At 40.7% G+C, this 20,882-nt stretch overlaps 1 protein-coding gene across 2 annotated transcripts in view; it reads right to left on the reverse strand.

The window, feature by feature from the left end:
* Window positions 1-5,832: 5,832 nt before the first annotated feature.
* Window positions 5,833-20,882, reverse strand: part of TSTD2 (thiosulfate sulfurtransferase like domain containing 2) — a 45,487-nt gene continuing 30,437 nt past the window's right edge. The window contains exons 7-10 of one of the 2 annotated variants that reach the window (XM_073591244.1): window positions 20,117-20,235; window positions 19,361-19,519; window positions 14,791-14,929; window positions 5,833-9,457 (exon numbers count right to left, since the gene is read on the reverse strand). In XM_073591244.1, coding sequence (XP_073447345.1) covers window positions 9,228-9,457; window positions 14,791-14,929; window positions 19,361-19,519; window positions 20,117-20,235 — 647 coding nt within the window. In that variant the 3' untranslated portion in view covers window positions 5,833-9,227. The remainder of the gene's footprint in view (window positions 9,458-14,790; window positions 14,930-19,360; window positions 19,520-20,116; window positions 20,236-20,882) is intronic. The other variant, XM_073591243.1, reaches the window with a different exon arrangement.

A 20,882-nucleotide genomic window follows, 5' to 3' on the forward strand; every position in this document is an offset into this window, starting at 1 on the left:
GTTCCACCAGCCTACACTGCCTGCCAGGAAGTGAAGTGAGTTTGTTCCTGCTCTCTACTATACAGCAAACAAAAATTAGAAAAAAACAATAGCTGCGTTCTAAATGGCTCCAAACACTGGCAAGTCTAAGCTAATGAGAGTCAACCATCTCTACCCCATTTTACCCTAAATCAGGTTAATGGCTAAGTTCACTTTTCATAACATATTACACCCATATTCAGAGGCCCCAGATCCCCATTGTGGCAGCAAATCTGCTCCCTGTCTGCCCTGCCCACGTCACTCATTCACGGTCCTCTGTGAATGGAAAACTACAAGGTTCAGCAGCCTTTGCGGCTGTCGGCTTGTAGTTTGCAATGAACTACCATGGCGTTGTGAGCGCTGTAGTAGTTCAGTGAGTCTTCTGCCGCGTACACACAACTTTCCGGCAGACTAGGTCCGACGGTCTTCCCAACGGACTTTCGGCAGACTTCCGATGGACGTTCCGAATGAACGGACTTGTCAACACACGACCGGACTTTCCGGCAGAATAGGTCCGACGGTCTTCCCGACGGACTTTCGAATGAACGGACTTGCCCACACATGGACTAAAGTCCGTTCATTTTGAACCTGATGAGGTATGACGGGATTAGAAAAGGAAGTCAATCTCGCCGCTTTTATCGGCGAGATTGACACCTTGCGAGCCCCGTCGCGGGAGCCATCGCAGCATGCCCCAGGACTGTGACGTCATAAGGGGCGGGATCACCCAGTGACATCACCCCGTGACCACGCCCCATGCCTATATAAGTCGTTGCGCACCGTGCACACAGCATTACAGCGGGAGAGAGCGTCGTGTCAACATCGGAAGAAGAGAAGAGGGAACAAGACGATGGAGAAGACCGGGCCAACTCTAGCAAGAGAGCGGCAAAAGAGCAGAAGATAGCGGAGGAGCCTGGCAGAAGAACCGGAGAGCGGGAGAAGAACCAGACACCGGGAGAAGAGGCCGATGAGCGGGAGAAGAACCAGACACCGGCAGAAGAGGCCGAAGAGAGCGGAGAAGTCAGAAGAGACCCCCGGAGCTGCCTAATAAATTGCTTTAAAAACCTGTCTAGTGTGTTTTTTTATTGACATCTTTTTTCCCCAGGTGAATGGGTAGGGGTACGATGTACCCCATACTCATTCACATAGGGTGGGGGGCCGGGATCTGGGGGCCCCCTTATTAAAGGGGGCTCCCGGATTCCGGTAAGCCCCCTGCCCGCAGACCCTGATAACCAACAGCCAGGGTTGTCGGGAAGAGGCCCTTGTCCTCATCAACATGGAGACAAGGTGCTTTGGGGTGGGGGGCTGCAGGGCGCCCCCTTCCCCAAAGAACCCACCCCCCATGTTGAGGGCATGCAGCCTGGTACGGTTCAGGAGGGGAGGGGGGAGCTCGATCGTCCCCGCCCCCTTTCCTGACCGGTCGGGCTGCATGCTCGTATAAGGATCTGATATTGATTTTGGGCGTAGGCGTTTTTTCGGCGTAGGGGGTTCCCCTTAAAATCCATAATAGACCTAAGGGACATTGTAGCCTCTTTCTCGCTCTCACTGCAATAGGAAAATGTGTTTATCCTATTGCAGCGAGCGCGTGATATACAGTGCCTTGTCGCCGAGAACCAGCGCGATAGGATCACGCTGGAAACATTCTTGTGGGTAGGTGCTGTAGCTGCCCTTGCGTCGTATTTGGTCCATCGGACTAGCATACAGACGAACGGGTTTCCCGATAGGAACTGGCTCCAGTGGAGTTCCTGTGGGTAGATTTGAAACATGTTTCAAATCTAAAGTCCGTCTGATTTTTCGACAGCAAAGGTCCGATGAAGCCCACACACACGATCGAATTGTCCGGCGGACCGTTGCTGTCGAAAAGTCCGACCGTGTGTACACGGCATTCCTGTCAGAATGTATTGGCTTCCTCGTACAAGCAAGCCGATACACTGACAGGTCTGCAGGAGCCCTGCATAGCATCAGTGATCTGCTGAACGCTGGTGCAATGCTTTAAAGGCTCCTGCAACAAGAAATAATAAATGCAAATTTTTTTACCTGCAAAAAATGTGCATTTATTATTTTTTGTCAAAAGGTGAACTTATCCTTTAATCTTAGAGAACTCTATGAGATCTTTATGTTTGGGACTGTTTTAATTACAGACTTTTTTTACGTTCTTCTTAATTGGAATGACTTCTAAGGCCTAGTTTACACTTGCGGTTGAAGGTGGTAATAACAGGTGGTTGAGCAGCATTTTTACACCCCACCCCCCCAAATTACAAAGGTTTGCATTGCGGTGCCTTAAAACCACCCCAATGGGGTCAAATACCTTCTAAACAAATGATCCACCACGGAACACTTTTCAGAGGGTGATTTTACTGTAAACAAACTCTTAGTAATTGCAGAGAACCACAGTTGAGAAGCACTGTCCTGGAAGCAAGTTTACAAGTGACTACTGCACAGTTTGGGATTATGTTTGAGGTGACAGAAAATGTAAAATCAGAAACTTCTGTCATATTTGTGCTGGCAAGAACTTGAAATACTTTCTTTTGTCATTTTATAAATGCCAGGTCTTTTGTAGCCATTGTTACCATATAAGGCAAAGCAGTTGCCTCTATATTTACAATTTGCTCATGGTAGAACATGGTTGTTCAGATTCCATCACTTTTATTTTGATGCACTAGAATCAGAGAAGAATTGCGCAGCAAAATAAATACCCTAAATAGGAAACCTAAAACTATTCACTGATCTCTTTTAGGGATAGGCTTATCCCTCACCCCTAAACCTAAAAGATTAGGATTCCAGTTCCTAAATAATTTAGGTTTTGATACCATCATTCAGCCTCAAAGAAACCTTTGTTGTGTCCGTTCTATACAGTGGTAGGCCAGCATCTTGAACCCAGCCTTTCCTGAAATATAGAAAAAAGAGGGAGAGGTGAGGGCCCTCTGGTGAGGCTAGGTGTCTGGTCCTTTGTAGCAGTGGAGAGATGGCACTGAAGGCAGCACTTTGTAGAGAAGAAGCAGCTCTGGAGGGTCATAAAGGAAAGAGAAAGGCTCCTTCAGATACTTGCCTTTCCTTGTTAAGAATACGGAGATGTGCAAAACCTGATAAATGGCATGTTATTCTACTAGTTACTGGCACAGGTGATTCTGTCCTATTTGTTACCTAAAATGACACCTCTCCACAAAAAATAAGACTTGTTTGCACAGTCTATATCGTATTCCTGGGTGTACTAGAGACAGAATACATGTGCATTTTCTTTAGAAAAGAAGATTTTGCTTCCTTTCCTGTCCTGTAGACCCAACACTAATGCCCTGTACACACGGTCGGACTTTGTTCAGACATTCCGACAACAAAATCCATGGATTTTTTCCGATAGATGTTGGCTCAAACTTGTCTTGCATACACACGGTCACACAAAGTTGTCGGAAAATCCGATCGTTTTAAACGCGGTGACGTAAAATAGCTTTCATCTCTTTATTTATTCTGAGCATGCGTGGCACTTTGTCCGTCGGATTTGTGTACACACGATCGGAATTTCCGACAACGGATTTTGTTGTCGGAAAATTTTATCTCCTGCTCTCCAACTTTGTGTGTCAGAAAATCCGATGGAAAATGTCCGATGGAGCCCACACACGGTCGGAATATCCGACAACATGCTCCGATCGGACATTTTCCATCGGAAAATCCGACCGTGTGTACGGGGCATAAGTCTCTCCAAAGTAAGAGAAATGCCCTCTTGGACCGCTGACCTGCAAATGACTTTTGAAAGATCTGATCTATTCCTGTTCTGGTGACAATACAACATTTTGGATTTTCCCTCAAGTTCAGTCAACAGGCCAACTAGAAAGAGTAAAACTTAAGCAGCAGGATTTTCTTTCCTTCATCCACGGTTGTAAGGAAAGAAAAATCACTTGATTCCCCCATCGACACAGTCAGTGTTAATAGGGAAATGCCTCCCTCAGTGCTCTTGTGTTCTGCCGTGGGGGGTAGAAGTACCGGGGAGTCTTCCTGGCTGGCAGAACACAATGAATCACCCTGCCCATGGATCGATCGAACCGAATTTCGATCCATGTATGGCCGGCTACATTAGCAGCGGCACATATAGCACTAAAAACATGAAAGACGATCAAACCCCCTTAGTACACTATCCAGCACTCAGAAACATTGATTTTAGATACACTTTAAAGGACCAAATTTGTGTTTCATATAACTACATAAGCCACTGTGAACTTCATGCTGGTATGGGTATGTGTGTTAGTTTCTCATCTCTTCTGCTTTCATGGAAATGTACAGTATTAAACTAAACTTTCAGGGAACCCCCTCACCTTTACCTGTTTTAGTTTGGTTGTTGATGTTCATTCTGAGAATATTTCTTGAAGTCTTCTATCAAAAAATGTTTAGTGATAATGTGCACTAACCCTTTAAAATGAATTTGTAAATGACATCATGCGTACGGAAGAAATGCTAGCACTGGATAATAATACCTTTGAGAAATATAAAGTTTTAAGGTATATTTGGATCCATTTTGCCAATGCTAATGCCCTCAAGGAGATGTCATCACCTAATGGTAAACAAAATATAGGTGTCTTGCGAGCCACAGATGGACTAATGCCTCTATGGAGTAAACTATTTAAGCTGCAAGCACTGAACCACGTTTCATTGCGTGTAGATAGATAAAAAATATATAATAAATGTGCCCGCGCTAGTATAGTGTCACATATAAAATATATAAAAAATATTTTCACATATAAAACACATGTAATGTGATAAATAAAACCATACAGGTAAAATATAATGCAAATAACTATAAATGATAAACCACCAAGTGCATATAAAGGTGCAATCGTGGTAGTAACTAATAAAAGTGCAACGTGCTAAAATATAAATATCAAAACACTTTCCAGTGACAAATGAGTGTATATCCCAATTAATAAATACAAATCACAAAAAACGTGAATAAATAGTGTCCATAAAATGAATAAACATCATGCTTCTTCTGATGGGTGTATAAATCACAACACGTAAAAACTGTGCTCTCCCGTGACACCCCACATGTGCTTGCGCTCACCTTCAGTCCTGTGACACAGTAATTAAACGGTGTCAAAATAAGCATTTGGGCCACTCCTAGGCTCACTCAGGATACAATGATGCAAAGACACTCCTCCCAGGTGAAACTGCTAGGCTCACTCAGGTTACAATGGTGCAAAAACACTCCTCTCAGGTAAAACCAAGATCCAAAATCATAGAAAAAACAAACAGAGGGACTCCATAGTGCAATATAGCCAGGACATTTATTAAAGAATAAGCCCTCCAAGAGGGTACTCACATTGGATGGGTGCTAGAGTGCACCAGACTGTACAAGTAAGATAATAAGCAGCTGATCGTATGGCGTGCGGTATGGCATGTGCAATCCTCCTCCTCTGCTGACAGCTCCGTCCTACCCCTCCACTTTAAAGGACCAAATTTGTGTTTCATATAACTACATAAGCCACTGTGAACTTCATGCTGGTATGGGTATGTGTGTTAGTTTCTCATCTCTTCTGCTTTCATGGAAATGTACAGTATTGAACTAAACTTTCAGGGAACCCCCTCACCTTTACCTGTTTTAGTTTGGTTGTTGATGTTCATTCTGAGAATATTTCTTGAAGTCTTCTATCAAAAAATGTTTAGTGATAATGTGCACTAACCCTTTAAAATGAATTTGTAAATGACATCATGCGTACGGAAGAAATGCTAGCACTGGATAATAATACCTTTGAGAAATATAAAGTTTTAAGGTATATTTGGATCCATTTCGCCAATTCTAATGCCCTCAAGGAGATGTCATCACCTAATGGTAGTTCAGTGACTGCACCGCCTCTGTCCTCCAATAGGATAGTATAGTGGTTCCCCTGGCACCTTTAAGACAGCCTCCCTCTGACAGCCTCCTTACCTTCACATTTTTATTATCTTATCTTTTCGGTCCTAGAGATTCGCTCCTGCTCTGTCTTTCTCTCTTAGTCTTCTGCCCTTTTTTCACCTTCTTTTTCGACCACCTATGACCATTCCCTTCTTTCTTTCCTCTTTTTCTTATCTGTTCCTCCTGCTTTATTTTTTTATTACTGTAGGTCCTGGTAGTACTTATTTTACAGCTGTTGTTTACATGTCAACCAATATGTGCATAATATGCCATAATTAGTCTTTTTTTTCTTTTTTTTTTTTTGTAACTTGTGTACAAATTGTAAATTGTGTAACTTGCTTGTTATACTTGCACGTTATGTTCATGACCTTATCTTTATATTTCTTTGTTATGTTGTAAAACAAAGATATATTTGCCTCTAAAATGAATTTGTACGTTGCAAAGTGTATGTTAGTAAATAAAGTGAACCTGTGCTTATTAGTTTTCACCCACATCACCCTTTTCATTAAACTTGGGGAACATTCATTCACTTAACATATTATACCTTTTTAGTAAATCAACTCTACTGTTTCTCCATGATTCTTCCCTTTAAGACCCATAACTTTTATATGAAATAAATAAGTAAAGGCAAAGATTACATGTCTTATAATGAAAACATGTTTAATAATTTAAAAATTATTAACAGCAGCTTTACTTGTAATTAGAGGCTTATGTATTTTTTTGGCTTTTGCATTTACAAATGCCCTTAAACATTACTTGGTAATTAATGAAATCAAATTGCAAAGTAGTAGTAGTTCTATTTACTTATAAAACATCGTGTAATTATCAGTGGAAGGTTAAATCAAGTAAATGTTATCACATTTATACAGAAAGATATTTTTATACAGCACAGCAAAATCAGTTAACTTGGATAAAAAACAACTTGCAGTGAAGATGAGAAAACTGAAGCTGAAACATATTTGTCCTTTGAATTCAACAAAATACCCAAACAGCAAACACTAATGTAAGATCTTATTGGTTGCTTTGGATTAATGTCCACATTGCTCTTTGGACTCACCTGGTAGGTCTGCACACATAAAACATTAGTGTATTCTCTAAACTTAACCCCTTCCCAGGAGCCCTTTAAGTGGGTCTTAACACCAGAAGAAAGGATGGATGTTCAGATTTCACTATCACTCTGACTGGCTGTTCCTGTGGTTACATGATCAGAAGCCTGTCCCGTCACCCCTTTGATCACAATCAGACCAGCACTGTCTGCGACAGCTGGGTCACTGTGCAGGGTGCTTTCTCAGCACAGAAATCTCTATCCCCATTGACACATATGCGTTAAGACCCATCCTTGCTGCTGCCAGCCATATGCATTATGTTAATGGTAAATGAAAACCTGGAGCAAAAGAAACCCGGAGGCTGCCATTGCTGACACCTTCCTAAAGCCAGCCATAGATGGAATTAGCAGAAACCAGACGAATTTCGATCCATCTATGGGCAGAATGGCTGTACTGAAGTTGATCCATAGCCACCAGCAATAGTCATTGTATTCTACCGGTGGGGAAGGCTCCCAATCTGCAGAACACAGTAGTGCTGTGGGAGGGGTTTCCCCATCAACACTGACTGTGTTGGTGATGGAATGAAGAAATTTTCTTTCCTTCAATATTGCATAATATATGGCTTGCCAGTAATGTTGATCCTCTGACTTCAGTACATTCCAAGCAACTGACCTAGAACTAGCATGAAAGAAATGAACTCACAGTAAAGTCAAAACCCATAATTAGCGTATCTTGCTCCAGGTGACAGAATGTGCCCAGTGAAAAGACACATTCTAGTTTTCTTTAGGGCCTTTTTCACACTTGTCCATTTTGATTCAGGAAAAGTGTTGCATTTTGCAGCATGATAATGCATGTCAAGTGAAAAATCTAATTATTTCCTGCGTGGCTGTTTCATATCAATGCCCTGCAGTTTAGTGTGAAACTCAATGGGCCCATTGACATCAACATGTGTGCACTGCATGTACATGAAAAAAAGGAAAGCTTTCAAATTCTGTAAAAAAATCTAACTCTCTCCCCATAAATTAATGTTATCCAAGTTTCTCAAAACACAGCTTGTGTTGAATTTAAATCGATAGTAACCCGCATTCAAAAAAAAAAAAAGCAAATTGGGCCCCGGGCAGTGCATCGCATACTAGCACATTATGACAGATTTACCTGAAACCGAAGCGCTCCAGTGGCAAAATGTCCCTGCTGAAGGTGCTTCCATCTTCACCTAGTCTTCTTTCTGGGTTCGAGAGCTTCGGCCATATGAATGGCCGAGCCAGCGATGACATCACTCCCATGCATGCGCGCAGGAGTCGCTGTTTATGGCACGGCTCTGAAGGAACGGCATGGCTATGCTGTATATGAAGTGTGATATCATCTAAGGCACTGCTGTATTTTACCTACTGTCTGACAAAATGTAGAGCAAGATTTGGTGATGTCACTTCTATTCTCATTATTCTCCTTGCTGGGGAAAAAAGTGGACCTGCAGACAAGCATCTCCCTGCTTCTGCCGCATTCATTATGTAGATCTGAGCTTTATCTACCATTCTTGCAGCTGCTTGATCACTACCTCACCAGTCAACAGGGTGGCAGCTCTGACATGAGGAAGCAAAGCCCTGCTCCTCTACATGATTCAATGCAGGACAAGGCATGGTAAAAGCTGGTAATTAGATCAAATCAGCTGCATGGAAACCACAGGCAGTACTGGTGACTAGTCCTTTGTCCTCAGCTTGCCTTTTTTGTGTGCACAGTTTAAGTTATCTGTAATGAAATCTTGCAATAAGTGCAAGAGCAGAGGTAAATTTTTCACTAATTGGAACCAATAAGACTTGATCACACATACAGTATATAACTCAGAGAGTAATAATGGCCGATGTAGTATATGCAGTAACCCCTGCTTTAAGCATAGAAAGTAAACTGTATATACAAAAGTACTGCAAAAGCAAAATATGCTTAGGTTTAAAATAAAGCCTTCTAATAACGTACAAAACACCTACTCGTCAATTTATGGCTTACTAAAATGCATCTGTATTAAATATTATTCCATTCACCTAAGTAAAATACTCATAAAACTATGCAAAATCTGCACTCTTGTAAAAGCACTTGTGTTTATTCTTCCAAATGCAGAACAACTTCATGTAGAATATAGAATTACATCTCCTCTTGATCGTATATGTTTAGGAATGATATCACCAATATGATCATAAAGCTGCATATAAAGGTTGTGCAATTCCATCACTAAAGTATTTGTTCTTTATTAAAACCCCTGGATTAGGCATATTGATAAAAGGCAGTTCAGTTTAAAGAGTTTCTTTTGGAATCTTAGGCCTTTTCTGTGTACATTCACATTCTTCTTTAAAATGTTGCTGGTCTCTGTCACACTGATTGCTAAGTTCTTTCTCCTGGCATGTATGACAGCAGGCAGTGAGCCCTTGCTCCTGGCACTTTGTGCAGGTCAGCACCAGCTGGCAGCAGCGATAAGTAGAGCATAACCTGTATTTGTCCCAGGCTGTACCACAGTAATGGCAACCTAGTTAGAAAAACAGGTGTGAGAAATTCATTATCAAATAGTACATACAAGTACCAGACTATAAATGATCTGGTTTTTAAAGACATAATATGCTGTAATATTTATAAATGCATTGGTTACAAAAGCTCACAATCCACCACTTTCATGACAGACTAAAGCCAATCATAGATGGAGCAAATTTCTTTCCTGCAACCAAGGGTTGATTATTCGATTTTCTTTCCTTCCTCCACAGTTGGAAGGAAAGAAATTTGCTTAATCGATTGATCAACTTGGCCTGCGCATACATGGTTCGAATCTCGGCCGGATCAGAATAAATCATCTATGGGCGGCTTAAAGAGGTTGTAAACCTGCAAAAATTAAAAAAATAAACTCAGGGATCTTCCCCGAGTCCTTGGACACATGCTGGCACTGTCATGGAGCGAGAGGAACGGATCTACACGTTTGGTGGGAATGCAATCGCATCTGTCCATTTTGGACCGAAATATTTCAGGTATATAATGAGATTTATGAGGAGTCTCTCACCCCTTCTCCTAAAATGGCCCTATTGTCAATTTTACTGGGTTCTGTTAACTCTCAGAAATCAAGCCTTCCCAGATTTATCCTATCAGCTGCAAGACAGCTCATTTCCAGGTTTGGAAATCTACCACCACACCTCTTCTGATTCTCTGGGTAGATATAATGAATGACATTATGCTCATGGAGGAGATGCAGGCTAGGGAACTGGACGCATGGGAAAAACACAAGTTGTGGCATATATGGCTTCACTATTACACCTCGAAGAGTTTCATAGAAAATTTTCTATTTAGGCCTGGGCAGGTGGTTGGCTTGGATGCAGGGAACAGATAATTGGATTTGCCTGCCTCCTCTCCCACTTCCTGCTCTTTTAATAACCCCCCCCCCCCCGTTCCTTATCCTCTATTAAGTCTCCTTAACAGCCAACCCATCTAGAGGAGATCTGTGGTAGTTTTGCAATCTTTTTGGGCCACTTTGTGTCTACCACATTTATCAACCTATTCTTTTCTGCTTTTCTTGATTACCTTTCCTCTTTCTCCCCCCTTTTTTTCTAATCCCTTCCCCTTGGATGGAGGACTCATAGATCCCCTCCAATGTTTTGCTTTTATTATTTAATGCAACATTTCTATGATGTTCAACCAATTTAGTTAATTCTTAATTGTAACTGGTATTTGTGGTACTTCTCATACAATAATGATTGTTACCTGATTTTCCCTTCTCCCTCTTTTATTTTGTACCCCCATATGTTCTGATTTTCTCATAATAAAAACATATTTAACCAAACCTTGTGCATACAAAATCTGGTGCAGCTGTGCATCTTAACCAATCATCTTCTAACTTCAGCTTGTTCAATTAGGCCTTGACAATTAGGCTTCATACACAGGACATTTATTTAACGCACCTAAAAGCCAGCAGCGTTTTTGCAGAAAAAACACCTGATGCTTGTAAAAGTGTCTAAAGCTTTTACAAGCATCAAGCTCCTTGACGTTAATTCATTTAATTGGCCAGAATAAGTGATTAATTCTGACCATTGAAATGAATTAAATGCTCAAGCACTAGCTTTTAGGTGCATTTAGCAGCTTTTAGTAGTGTCAAGCATTTTTTCTGCCAAACTCTGCTGCTCCTGGACGACTGGCAGTGTTTTTTTTTCCTGCCTCCAAAAGCTCCTGCCACTAAACGCTGCTAAAAGCCTATGTGTGCATTAACATAAACTAGAAAACAATTTTAAAAGATGGATCTCAAACTACTATATATATTTTTGGGGGCAAAAAAAGAAACCAATTTGTCTAGTGTAGATGGGGTACCTCCACAACCAGGGTAATTAATTCAAAAAAAATTGGGAAAAGAAACGGGAAAGGGTGGTTGAATGAAGGACCAAACCATGGTATTCATATGCCAAATAAACTTTGTTAGTAAAAAAATATAAAGATAGAAAGATTACCGTATATGGTGCTCAGAGGGTAATCTTTCTATCGTTATATTTTTTTACTAACAAAGTTTATTTGGCATATGAATACCATGGTTTGGTCCTTCATTCAACCACTTGTCCCTTTCCCATTTCTTTTCCCAATTAACAAACTACCCTTCTAACACGCAGGGTAGTTTAGTTTAGAGGCAGGAAAAAAAATGTCAGACGTCCCTAGAAGCAGCTGTAAAAACATCCAGTGTACATGAGGCCTAAAACCTAGAAGCTGATTGGTTACTATGCACAGCTGCACCAGATTCTGTGTGCACCGGTTTTAGTAAATCACCCCCAAAAATTCATTTACCAGAAAGAATTTCCCCAGATCAGAAAAATGCTAAGGAAACATACACAGAAATGTGTTGGTTTCAAATAATTTTTGGGGGTATGAAGAAGTTATCTTTTTTTAGATTGACTGTATCCTGTATGCATTGGGCTTTTCTAAAATGACCCCCCCCCCCAACCCCCGTCTTATTTGTAAGGTTCACTGAACTCATGAGAGTGGCAGGCACATCTGTTCTGTACACAGTGTTCGTTTCAGGCGCCGACAAAGGTATATGTATGGATTACCCAATATAAACTGTTTACTGCTATATAGTTATGCAGTAATAACTGCAGTCTGTATACAGCAGGACTATATGTTTCTGAGCCTTGAAAGCCACACTCAATCCAAGATTTTGTCATCAACGCAATTTCCCTTTGTGACTTAAAGCTGAACTTTGGGCAGGTATAAAAGACACAGTTGAATGTGGCTCTGTAATCACCATCATCAATAAATATATTTTAAATGTCAACAGTAAAAGTACCAGATTTTGACATGGAATAGGCCTCTTCTAGTCCCTGTATATCTGAGCTCAGAGTCTGAGACAAAGTAGCAGTGCATGGAGATGAACAGTTAAAGCGGGATTCCACTCAAAAGGGGAAGTATCGTATTAAGGCCTCCTCCCCCCCTCCTCTTTGGCATTTTTTTTGGGTGGGGGGGTACACGCTTCCACTTCTGCTTGGATCACCTAGGCTATCCGAGTGGAAGATCTCCTTCTCCTTCCCCCTCCCTCCCCACAGTCTTCTGGGACATGTCACAGGTACCAGAAAGCTGCAGCACCATTCACAATGTACAACAAGGCTCACAAATGCACAGTGGGCACCCAGCTGTGAAACCGCAAGCTGTCACAGCCAGGTGCCCACAGTTAAGATTCTGGCACCGAGGACCAAGGATGGTCCCAAGTGCCCCCTCGGGTGAGCCCAGTGGTGGATCCTGTTTGTTAAAAGTCAACAGCTACAGTTTTTGTAGCTGCTAACTTTTAGTTTTCAGAAAACTAACTGAAGCTCCTCTTTAATGTCCTGCTGCATGCTGATAGGAGGGTTCATGAAAACCTGGGCTCAGGAGGAAGAGGGTTGAATGATTCTGATCATCAGACCAGAGGGTTCCTGGGCTCAGGAGGAAGAGGGTTGAATGATTCTGGTCATCAGACTGAGGGCACCTAACAGCAGAAAAAGGTACTGTGTTGAAAATCTCTGGATTAATGGTGAATATTGCAGCAAAAGAGGATTTTTAATTTTATATTTTTATCTTGTCATTATCTTGTCATGTATATTGTCAATTTTGTCAGGATTTTTGCTCAACGCCCAACTCTAGTGGTGAGTGTCAAAACTCGGTCAAGTTTGCATTGCTATCTGTGTTTCCACTGGGGAGATTTCCCTTATTTTTGTGTCACAGGAAAAAGAAATGTTGGCAAATCTTTCCTATGGGGACAGATACAGCAACAAAAACACTAGTGTTGATTAAAAGGAATCAAGACTGTTCACTTAGCAAAGTTAATGTTCACTAAGCGTAGTAGTAAGGTTTAATCTATGCTTACTTCACCTAATCACCCAATAATGTGCAAGAAAAAGCTCTTCAACCTATTTTCTGAATTATGGAAACATTCACTTTGCTAAGTGAATAATATTCATCTCCTTAATAAACAAGCTCCACTGTTTTTCTTTTTTTTCAGCACAGCATAGCAAGACCTTTGTGAGGTCTGTGTTGCTGTCTGCACCCTCCTGTCATTGTGAGACATGTACTCATCTTGTCCTGGTGTCACTGGGATACAGGATGAGGCAAAATATCCCCAAAGGAGTCCCAAGCAGGAAAAATAACCTGATAGAAGTCATATTGCTTATTCTATTCAAAACGTGGAAGGAGTTAGAATTCTTCCAGCTGGAAGAGTTTTTGTAGCCCTGCTATAAGATAGAATGAAATAATCTTAGCAGGATCAAGGTGACAGAATTGAGGAGCCACAGGTTGAGGCGCTAAACTTCCAGGGCACAGAAAGGCTATGGGCAATTTGGTGTCGTTTTTCTTTTTTTCTCTGTTGGTTGAACTAGATGTACTTGTGTCTGTTTTTAACCAGATTAACTTTACAACTATATGTACACAGTCAACAGCCCATTGTTGCATTTCGACAAAGGCAACATAGTAAAACATTTTTTTAAATCGAGGGAGGAAAAAAAGAAATCAGTTTTATAAATGAATGATAAACTTAAATGAATGAATAAGTCCCCCTTTCAGCCGTGAACAACCAGTAGCACCCCTCCTACATCCAGGATTGAAAAAGAGTCCCCCTTACATCCAGAAGCGCTCATAAGAGTCCCCCTTACATCCAGCAGCACACATCAGAGTCCCCACACACATCCAGGAGTGCTTATTTAGAGTCCTCTCCTACATCCATATGTGTGTATCTCGTCGCCCTGTAAATGCTTGGTGCAAGGCAATCATGTTATTGGTTGCTAGGACGTCGGTGGTCCTAGCAAGTAACAGTGAGGGGATGGGAGGAGAATCTACACTCAGGACTGGGGAAGAGTCACCACTGGCTAGCAGTAGATACACTGGTCCCCATATAAAACAGACAGGGTTGCTGTGGGCCTGTTAAACTATTGTAATATAGTGCTGATCTTTCTCTGTTTACTGTATCTTATTTAACTGGCTTTTTACAAATTTGACCCCCCAACACCTGGTTAAGTATTTAGCTTATTTTGTCACTGATTTAACGATCACAATTCCTAAATGCACAAAATACTGGAAACTCATAGTTTTAGGTAATAACAACAGAGGTTGTTGACCCAGGGAATATCTGATGATCTGAGCCCTCTGGGGAATCAGGAACAAATATATTTTCTTCCCTGCCTAAGCAAATTGGACCTTGCTTTATATAGGGTTTTATTTTTGCCTTCCCCTGGATCAATTGTGGGTACAGGATTCTGTATATGGAGGTTTTTAAATTGATTAATCTTCTACTGGTAGATGGGCGTGTGTCTTTTTTACAACCTGACTTAATATGTAATTATTAATATACAAGTATATATAAACAGTACTTACTTGATATGATGTCATTGTTAGAAGAAATGGTATATCGCCCATCAAAAACAAACAGCTTTCCCCTGAAAAAGCCATCTGGGAACTGTTCCAGATATTTATGGATGCCCCCCTTCAGCTGGTAGACTTCTTTGCAAATGGCCTACAGAAGGGATAAGGAAGAAAAAAACTAAAATACTATATATGCTTCTTACAAATCACTACATGAGGTGACTGTAGCGAAATTAGTGCACTTACAACAAAAACAACAAATATTGATTGTGAAGTGTATAAACTAAGTACTGTCCATAATACTTATTTCATTTTCACTAACATTTAAAGTTTCAGGTCAAGCTTTTGCAGTGTTCCCTTCTCCTGAGTCCAAATGGGTACTGTTTGTACCAAGAAGAAGAGGTCACCCAGAAAGCTTGTCCTGAAAATGGTAACGTTAGTGCAAATTAAATAAGTATTATGGAAAGTACTTTTTTTTTTTTTTTTTTTTTTTTATACAAATCACTGCAAAATCGATGTTTATAAATACTACTGCCAATTTCAGAATAACCTTCCCACCTGCCCCAGCATCCCTTTGAAAGGTTCTGAACATCAAGGGTGGGAAAGATCGGCCAATCACCTGACCACTGTGATTGGCTGTCACAGTGGTCAAATGATTGGGAGCCGGTCCTGCCATTAGCAGGGACCAAGAGCAGTCTTTCACAGCTCAGTCTCTGTGCTGTAAGCAAGCAGTGAACGAGCTCTGGGCACAGAAACATTGACCACCAGGAGCGCATATATGCAGTATGTGGGCATTAAAGCCCACCCTTTTGCTGCCACACATATGTGTTAGGCAGTCGTAAAGGAGGTAAAAAAGATTTCTGATTGATATCATCATTTCTGAATGGTATTCACAATAAATGTTATTATTTGAGTGGAATCAAAGCGATCCAACAGTCTACTTATCTCAATCAGGCACACTAACCTATTTGTAACAGACTAGCAGTGAATAAGAAAAGGTTCAGAGCAAAGCAAAAACAGAAAAAAGAGCCAATATAGGTAAAGATGAAAATGTAGGTGCCCCCATAACCTACTTTTATCTAAAAACAGGGGTTTTAAACAAGAACATACTGATAAATGTATGTCTAATGGTGCTCACATAAGGATGATATAGAACAGGCTTTCTCGACCTTTTAACCCTAGAGGAACCCCAAAAATAATTTTCATGTCTCAAGGAACCCTTACTAAAACCAAATCATCAGGGCTCAATAGGAACAATGCTCCTTATATAAGTGGTCAATAGGAAGAATGTCCCCCATAAAGTGGTGTTTAGAATGCCACCCTTAAAGATAGCTAAAAAGATATTTGGTGTCATGCTGCTGGCTTTGCTAAGTGGTCCTGAACCTTGAACTCTGTAGCCATCATCAAATAGGCAGTTCATCAGCCACAGCTCAAGGAACCCCTAGCAACCTCTGGAGGAACCTCAGGGTTCCACGGAACCCTGGTTGAGAATGGCTGATATAGAAAATAGTCCACTGTCTAGGGGACGCTTTTCAGGCAGCCTGCAAGAACCTTCTCAGGGTACTAAGAAACCACTGCGTTTTACTTCTTTATATGTAAATTCTGAAATTGTACATAAATGTTCCACAGTGTCAGCTATATGGGAAAACTTCTAGTGTTAAGTAGCGCCAACCCCTAGATTAAAACAGGATCTGCTGAATGAACAGATTTTAATACAATTCTAGTCAGAGATATATATATATATATACACACACACACACACACACACACACACACACACACACTGTATATATTATTGTACTTTCTTTTTTATCAGACAGAATTTATTGAAACATATGCAACATTATACAAGAATATTGTAGTAATAAGGGGGTAGTGGCTGCGCTGTAATAGGGGGGAAGGGGGAGGAGTGGGGATCGACAGGGGGGTAGGACTATGCTAAAAAAATAATAAAATCATGTGACCGTGGTGAAATAAGGCAAACTCAACTATGGGTGTATAATCAAATACAATTAGAATATAAAAATGTAAGCACAAACACAATATCTGTATATATATAAAATAAATATATATATACCAGCAAAAATCATATGCAAGGATAGGTGAATCTACTAGGAAAAAGGCATAAATCCAAAGTCTATCGTGATAACATAAGAAATACCTCCAATAACATTACTAGAACCTTGTCTGTAGCAAAAATATAAAATAATCAACAAATAAATCCACACATGAAATAATAAATAATGTGAATACAAAGTGAAAAAAGGTGTCCATAAACAATAGTCCCAGTGATTGGTGTTGGTGTCCCGCCAACACTTGGCGAAAAAAATACCATAAAAATAAAAAATGATAATAGTAAAAAATGACACAAACTAACAGCAGTCCCACCACCAAATTTAACAATCCTGGATGTGAATACGATGTTGAATGAATCAGGGGAAAGGAAGAAACCAGTGTGCTGACAGGTGGGGGCACCTTCGTGTTCCCAGGCCCCTTACCTTACGGCTGTAAGGTATACAGCATATGCCAAAGAAGCTCCACAGGCGGGGGAGTTCAGCAATACCGCAGATAACGTTGATTGATCCTCTGAAGAAGTCACGTGACGTGACGATACGCGTCAGGAGCACGGGACGCTGCCACACACTAGCTGGACGTGACGAGCTCGGCGCTCGTGGATGTTTTACCCCCCAGCTGTTTTTAAATGTAAGTGTACGAGTTTTAGAGATATTTTAATAAAGTATGTGTTAGACGGGATTATGCTATGTGCGGTTTCTGTTTTTTATATACCGCACTAAACAACTCTGCATAACGGGTGGTGGATTTGAAAGCGGGGAGAGTCCCTCAGATGATCCAGAACTTGGGACTATACGAGCTCGGCGTTCGTGGGTTGAGGCGTGCGCTCATTGACTAAAAGTGAGTGCAAACCCCCCTCTCCTCTCTCCCACCTGTGCCTCTAAACCAAACGGTATCATACTATGTAGCATTCGCTCTTTGTTTTTTCATATATGATACACGGCAACATCAATCAACGTTATCTGCGGTATTGCTGAACTCCCCCGCCTGTGGAGCTTCTTTGGCATATGCTGTATACCTTACAGCCGTAAGGTAAGGGGCCTGGGAACACGAAGGTGCCCCCACCTGTCAGCACACTGGTTTCTTCCTTTCCCCTGATTCATTCAACATCGTATTCACATCCAGGATTGTTAAATTTGGTGGTGGGACTGCTGTTAGTTTGTGTCATTTTTTACTATTATCATTTTTTATTTTTATGGTATTTTTTTCGCCAAGTGTTGGCGGGACACCAACACCAATCACTGGGACTATTGTTTATGGACACCTTTTTTCACTTTGTATTCACATTATTTATTATTTCATGTGTGGATTTATTTGTTGATTATTTTATATTTTTGCTACAGACAAGGTTCTAGTAATGTTATTGGAGGTATTTCTTATGTTATCACGATAGACTTTGGATTTATGCCTTTTTCCTAGTAGATTCACCTATCCTTGCATATGATTTTTGCTGGTATATATATATTTATTTTATATATATACAGATATTGTGTTTGTGCTTACATTTTTATATTCTAATTGTATTTGATTATACACCCATAGTTGAGTTTGCCTTATTTCACCACGGTCACATGATTTTATTATTTTTTTAGCATAGTCCTACCCCCCTGTCGATCCCCACTCCTCCCCCTTCCCCCCTATTACAGCGCAGCCACTACCCCCTTATTACTACAATTTTTTTTTATCTGTTCTGGAGCAGTTTTTTTGTGTGTTGCAGCAGTACTCCCTTAGTATAGGATTCCTCTGACAGCGCAGGAGTCTTCTACACAGTCATTATACAAGAATAATGGCAGCAGAATTATACAAAATAGTACAATCTCAAACAGATAGTCGGTTACAATTTGTAGGCAAACAGACAAAAAAGTCACAAAAGGCAGTTGTACAAAATGTGAAATATCCAGCCAAGGGCAATGATAGAGCAGTATATAACCACCAAAGCATAGCTAACATTTTTGTGGTATCAAATAACCCAGCCCTTGAGCCTTGAGGTTTCTTCAGGGGTGCCTTGGCAAAATGCCTAAAAATTGCCCAAAAATGTATACAAGTCAGCAGGTGGATCAAGCCTGCCTTTTACTTACACAAAGCCACGGGTTTTTATTGTGCACCATTTCAACCTTCCAGCCACAGGCATCCTAACAACCAGTAATGTCATCAGTGTTGATAATAAGGCCGTTGATCGTCTGCACAGCATTATTGTTGTTTGACCCTCCGCTACCCTTCTCAATCAACACTGGGGTCATATTAGCTGAGTGATGGAGAGAAACTGAGGGAGAGGAGAAACACTGGAATACTAGTCGGTACTAAAGTATTTTTGCTATGGAAGAAAAAAATCACCTCTAATGTTGGGTGTTCTTCATGTGTCGATGCTGCCGCGTTATGTAAAATTATTAGAATAGTTTTTACATTTTAGAATGCGGTGCCTTGAGACTGTCCATAATTTTAAAAAGGAAGGGAAAAAAGGAAGGGGGGGGGGATATTTTATATTTTATCTTACAATCAGTGTTCTCACCTTTGATCTTAGGTAAGCTGAACCACGTTCACAGCGGATTCCTCCTGTACAGTACATTAACACCGTCTTATCCTTAAATAGGTCCAGATTTTGATCAACATAGTCAGGAAAGTAGCTAAATTTCCTGATGTCTGGAGCCAGGCAATTCTGAAACCTCCCCTATATAAACACACAGAGCACATTAGAATAATAATACAGGCTACTTTAAAAAGAAATAATGTTCATGCTGGCAATCAGTAAATTCAACATAGTAAATTATTCTGTATTCCAACTTTATAATGTAGAAAACGGGGTGCAAAAGCACGGTACGGTACGGTATATATATCTTAGTGAGATCTAAATTTTGGATTCAGAAGATGAATTTAGCAATTTCTAAATGTAATGCTGAATATCCGTATAAAAAAAAGAAAATTTAGGAGGTTAAAAGGAACCTGTCAGAATAGAAATAAAGGAGCCCTCATTGCTAACTTGTTTTATCTGGTGCAAGCTCCAAAGCTGTCATGCGTTTCATTTACTTTGTAAGTTGATGACTCACAAAAAAAATAGTCTTTACTGCTCTACTGCAGACATTCGATGGTTGACAAAGGTAAGGAGGAGCTACCTTTGTCAGGTTATGCATCAAAGCAACACGCATACATCCTTTCTACTATAAAGGAGGGGCTAACTTACTAAAACAAAAAATAATATTTTTTATATTCACCAGCTTTCACAAAAATCTATCTTTTAAATATTCAGTGGATACATTTTAATACTTACAATTTTGCTTTCATAAAAATTCCGGCAATCCAGCAAAATTGTGTCCTTGTGTTCATAAAGAGATGCAGACAAAAATTGTTCCACTCTTTTATGAAACTCCTCCGGAGAGAGATGTATAGCTGTACAGACAAAATACAATGCCATGATATTAAAAAGGTTGCTAGCATTACACGGTTACACCATTGATTTTCATCTTCCTTATACTTCCAACAACAAAGTCTGTACTGATGACCCAAACCGAATGACCCATGGGGGGGCATGTGTGTGGCGAACCCGACCGACCAACAGGGGCCAACAGGGGTGGGGTATGGCTGTGGGTGCATTGTCTGCTGCCCCCCCACCCCTAAAAATATACCACCAGCCGCCACTAGTGTTATCTAATGGCTTAGAGCCCAAAGTACAGAAAGGAGCGTTACACAGTGTTACACAAACAGTAACCCCACTAGTTGGATGTCCAGGGAAGCCACTTTTTGTCATATTTCCATAGATATCCTCTGTTCATGTAGGTAAGCTTATACATAGGAAGCGAAGCATCTATCATGGCCTCCCAGGATGCCACCATAGGAGACTGCCGAAGTCCACTTCAGCAGAATCTCCTTTTTAGCATAATACATAAGGTAAGAAATCAACAATTTAAAATGATGTGACCGTTGTGCATCACCATGAAGTCCTAGCAAAGCTAAATCTGGTGAGACAGGTAATGATAGTTGTAAGTGAAGATCAACCAACTCAAAAACCTCTGACCAATAAGGAGTGAGCTTAACCA

The sequence above is a fragment of the Aquarana catesbeiana genome, linkage group LG01 (assembly GCF_042186555.1).
Source record: "Aquarana catesbeiana isolate 2022-GZ linkage group LG01, ASM4218655v1, whole genome shotgun sequence".
NCBI classification, from domain to species: domain Eukaryota; kingdom Metazoa; phylum Chordata; class Amphibia; order Anura; family Ranidae; genus Aquarana; species Aquarana catesbeiana.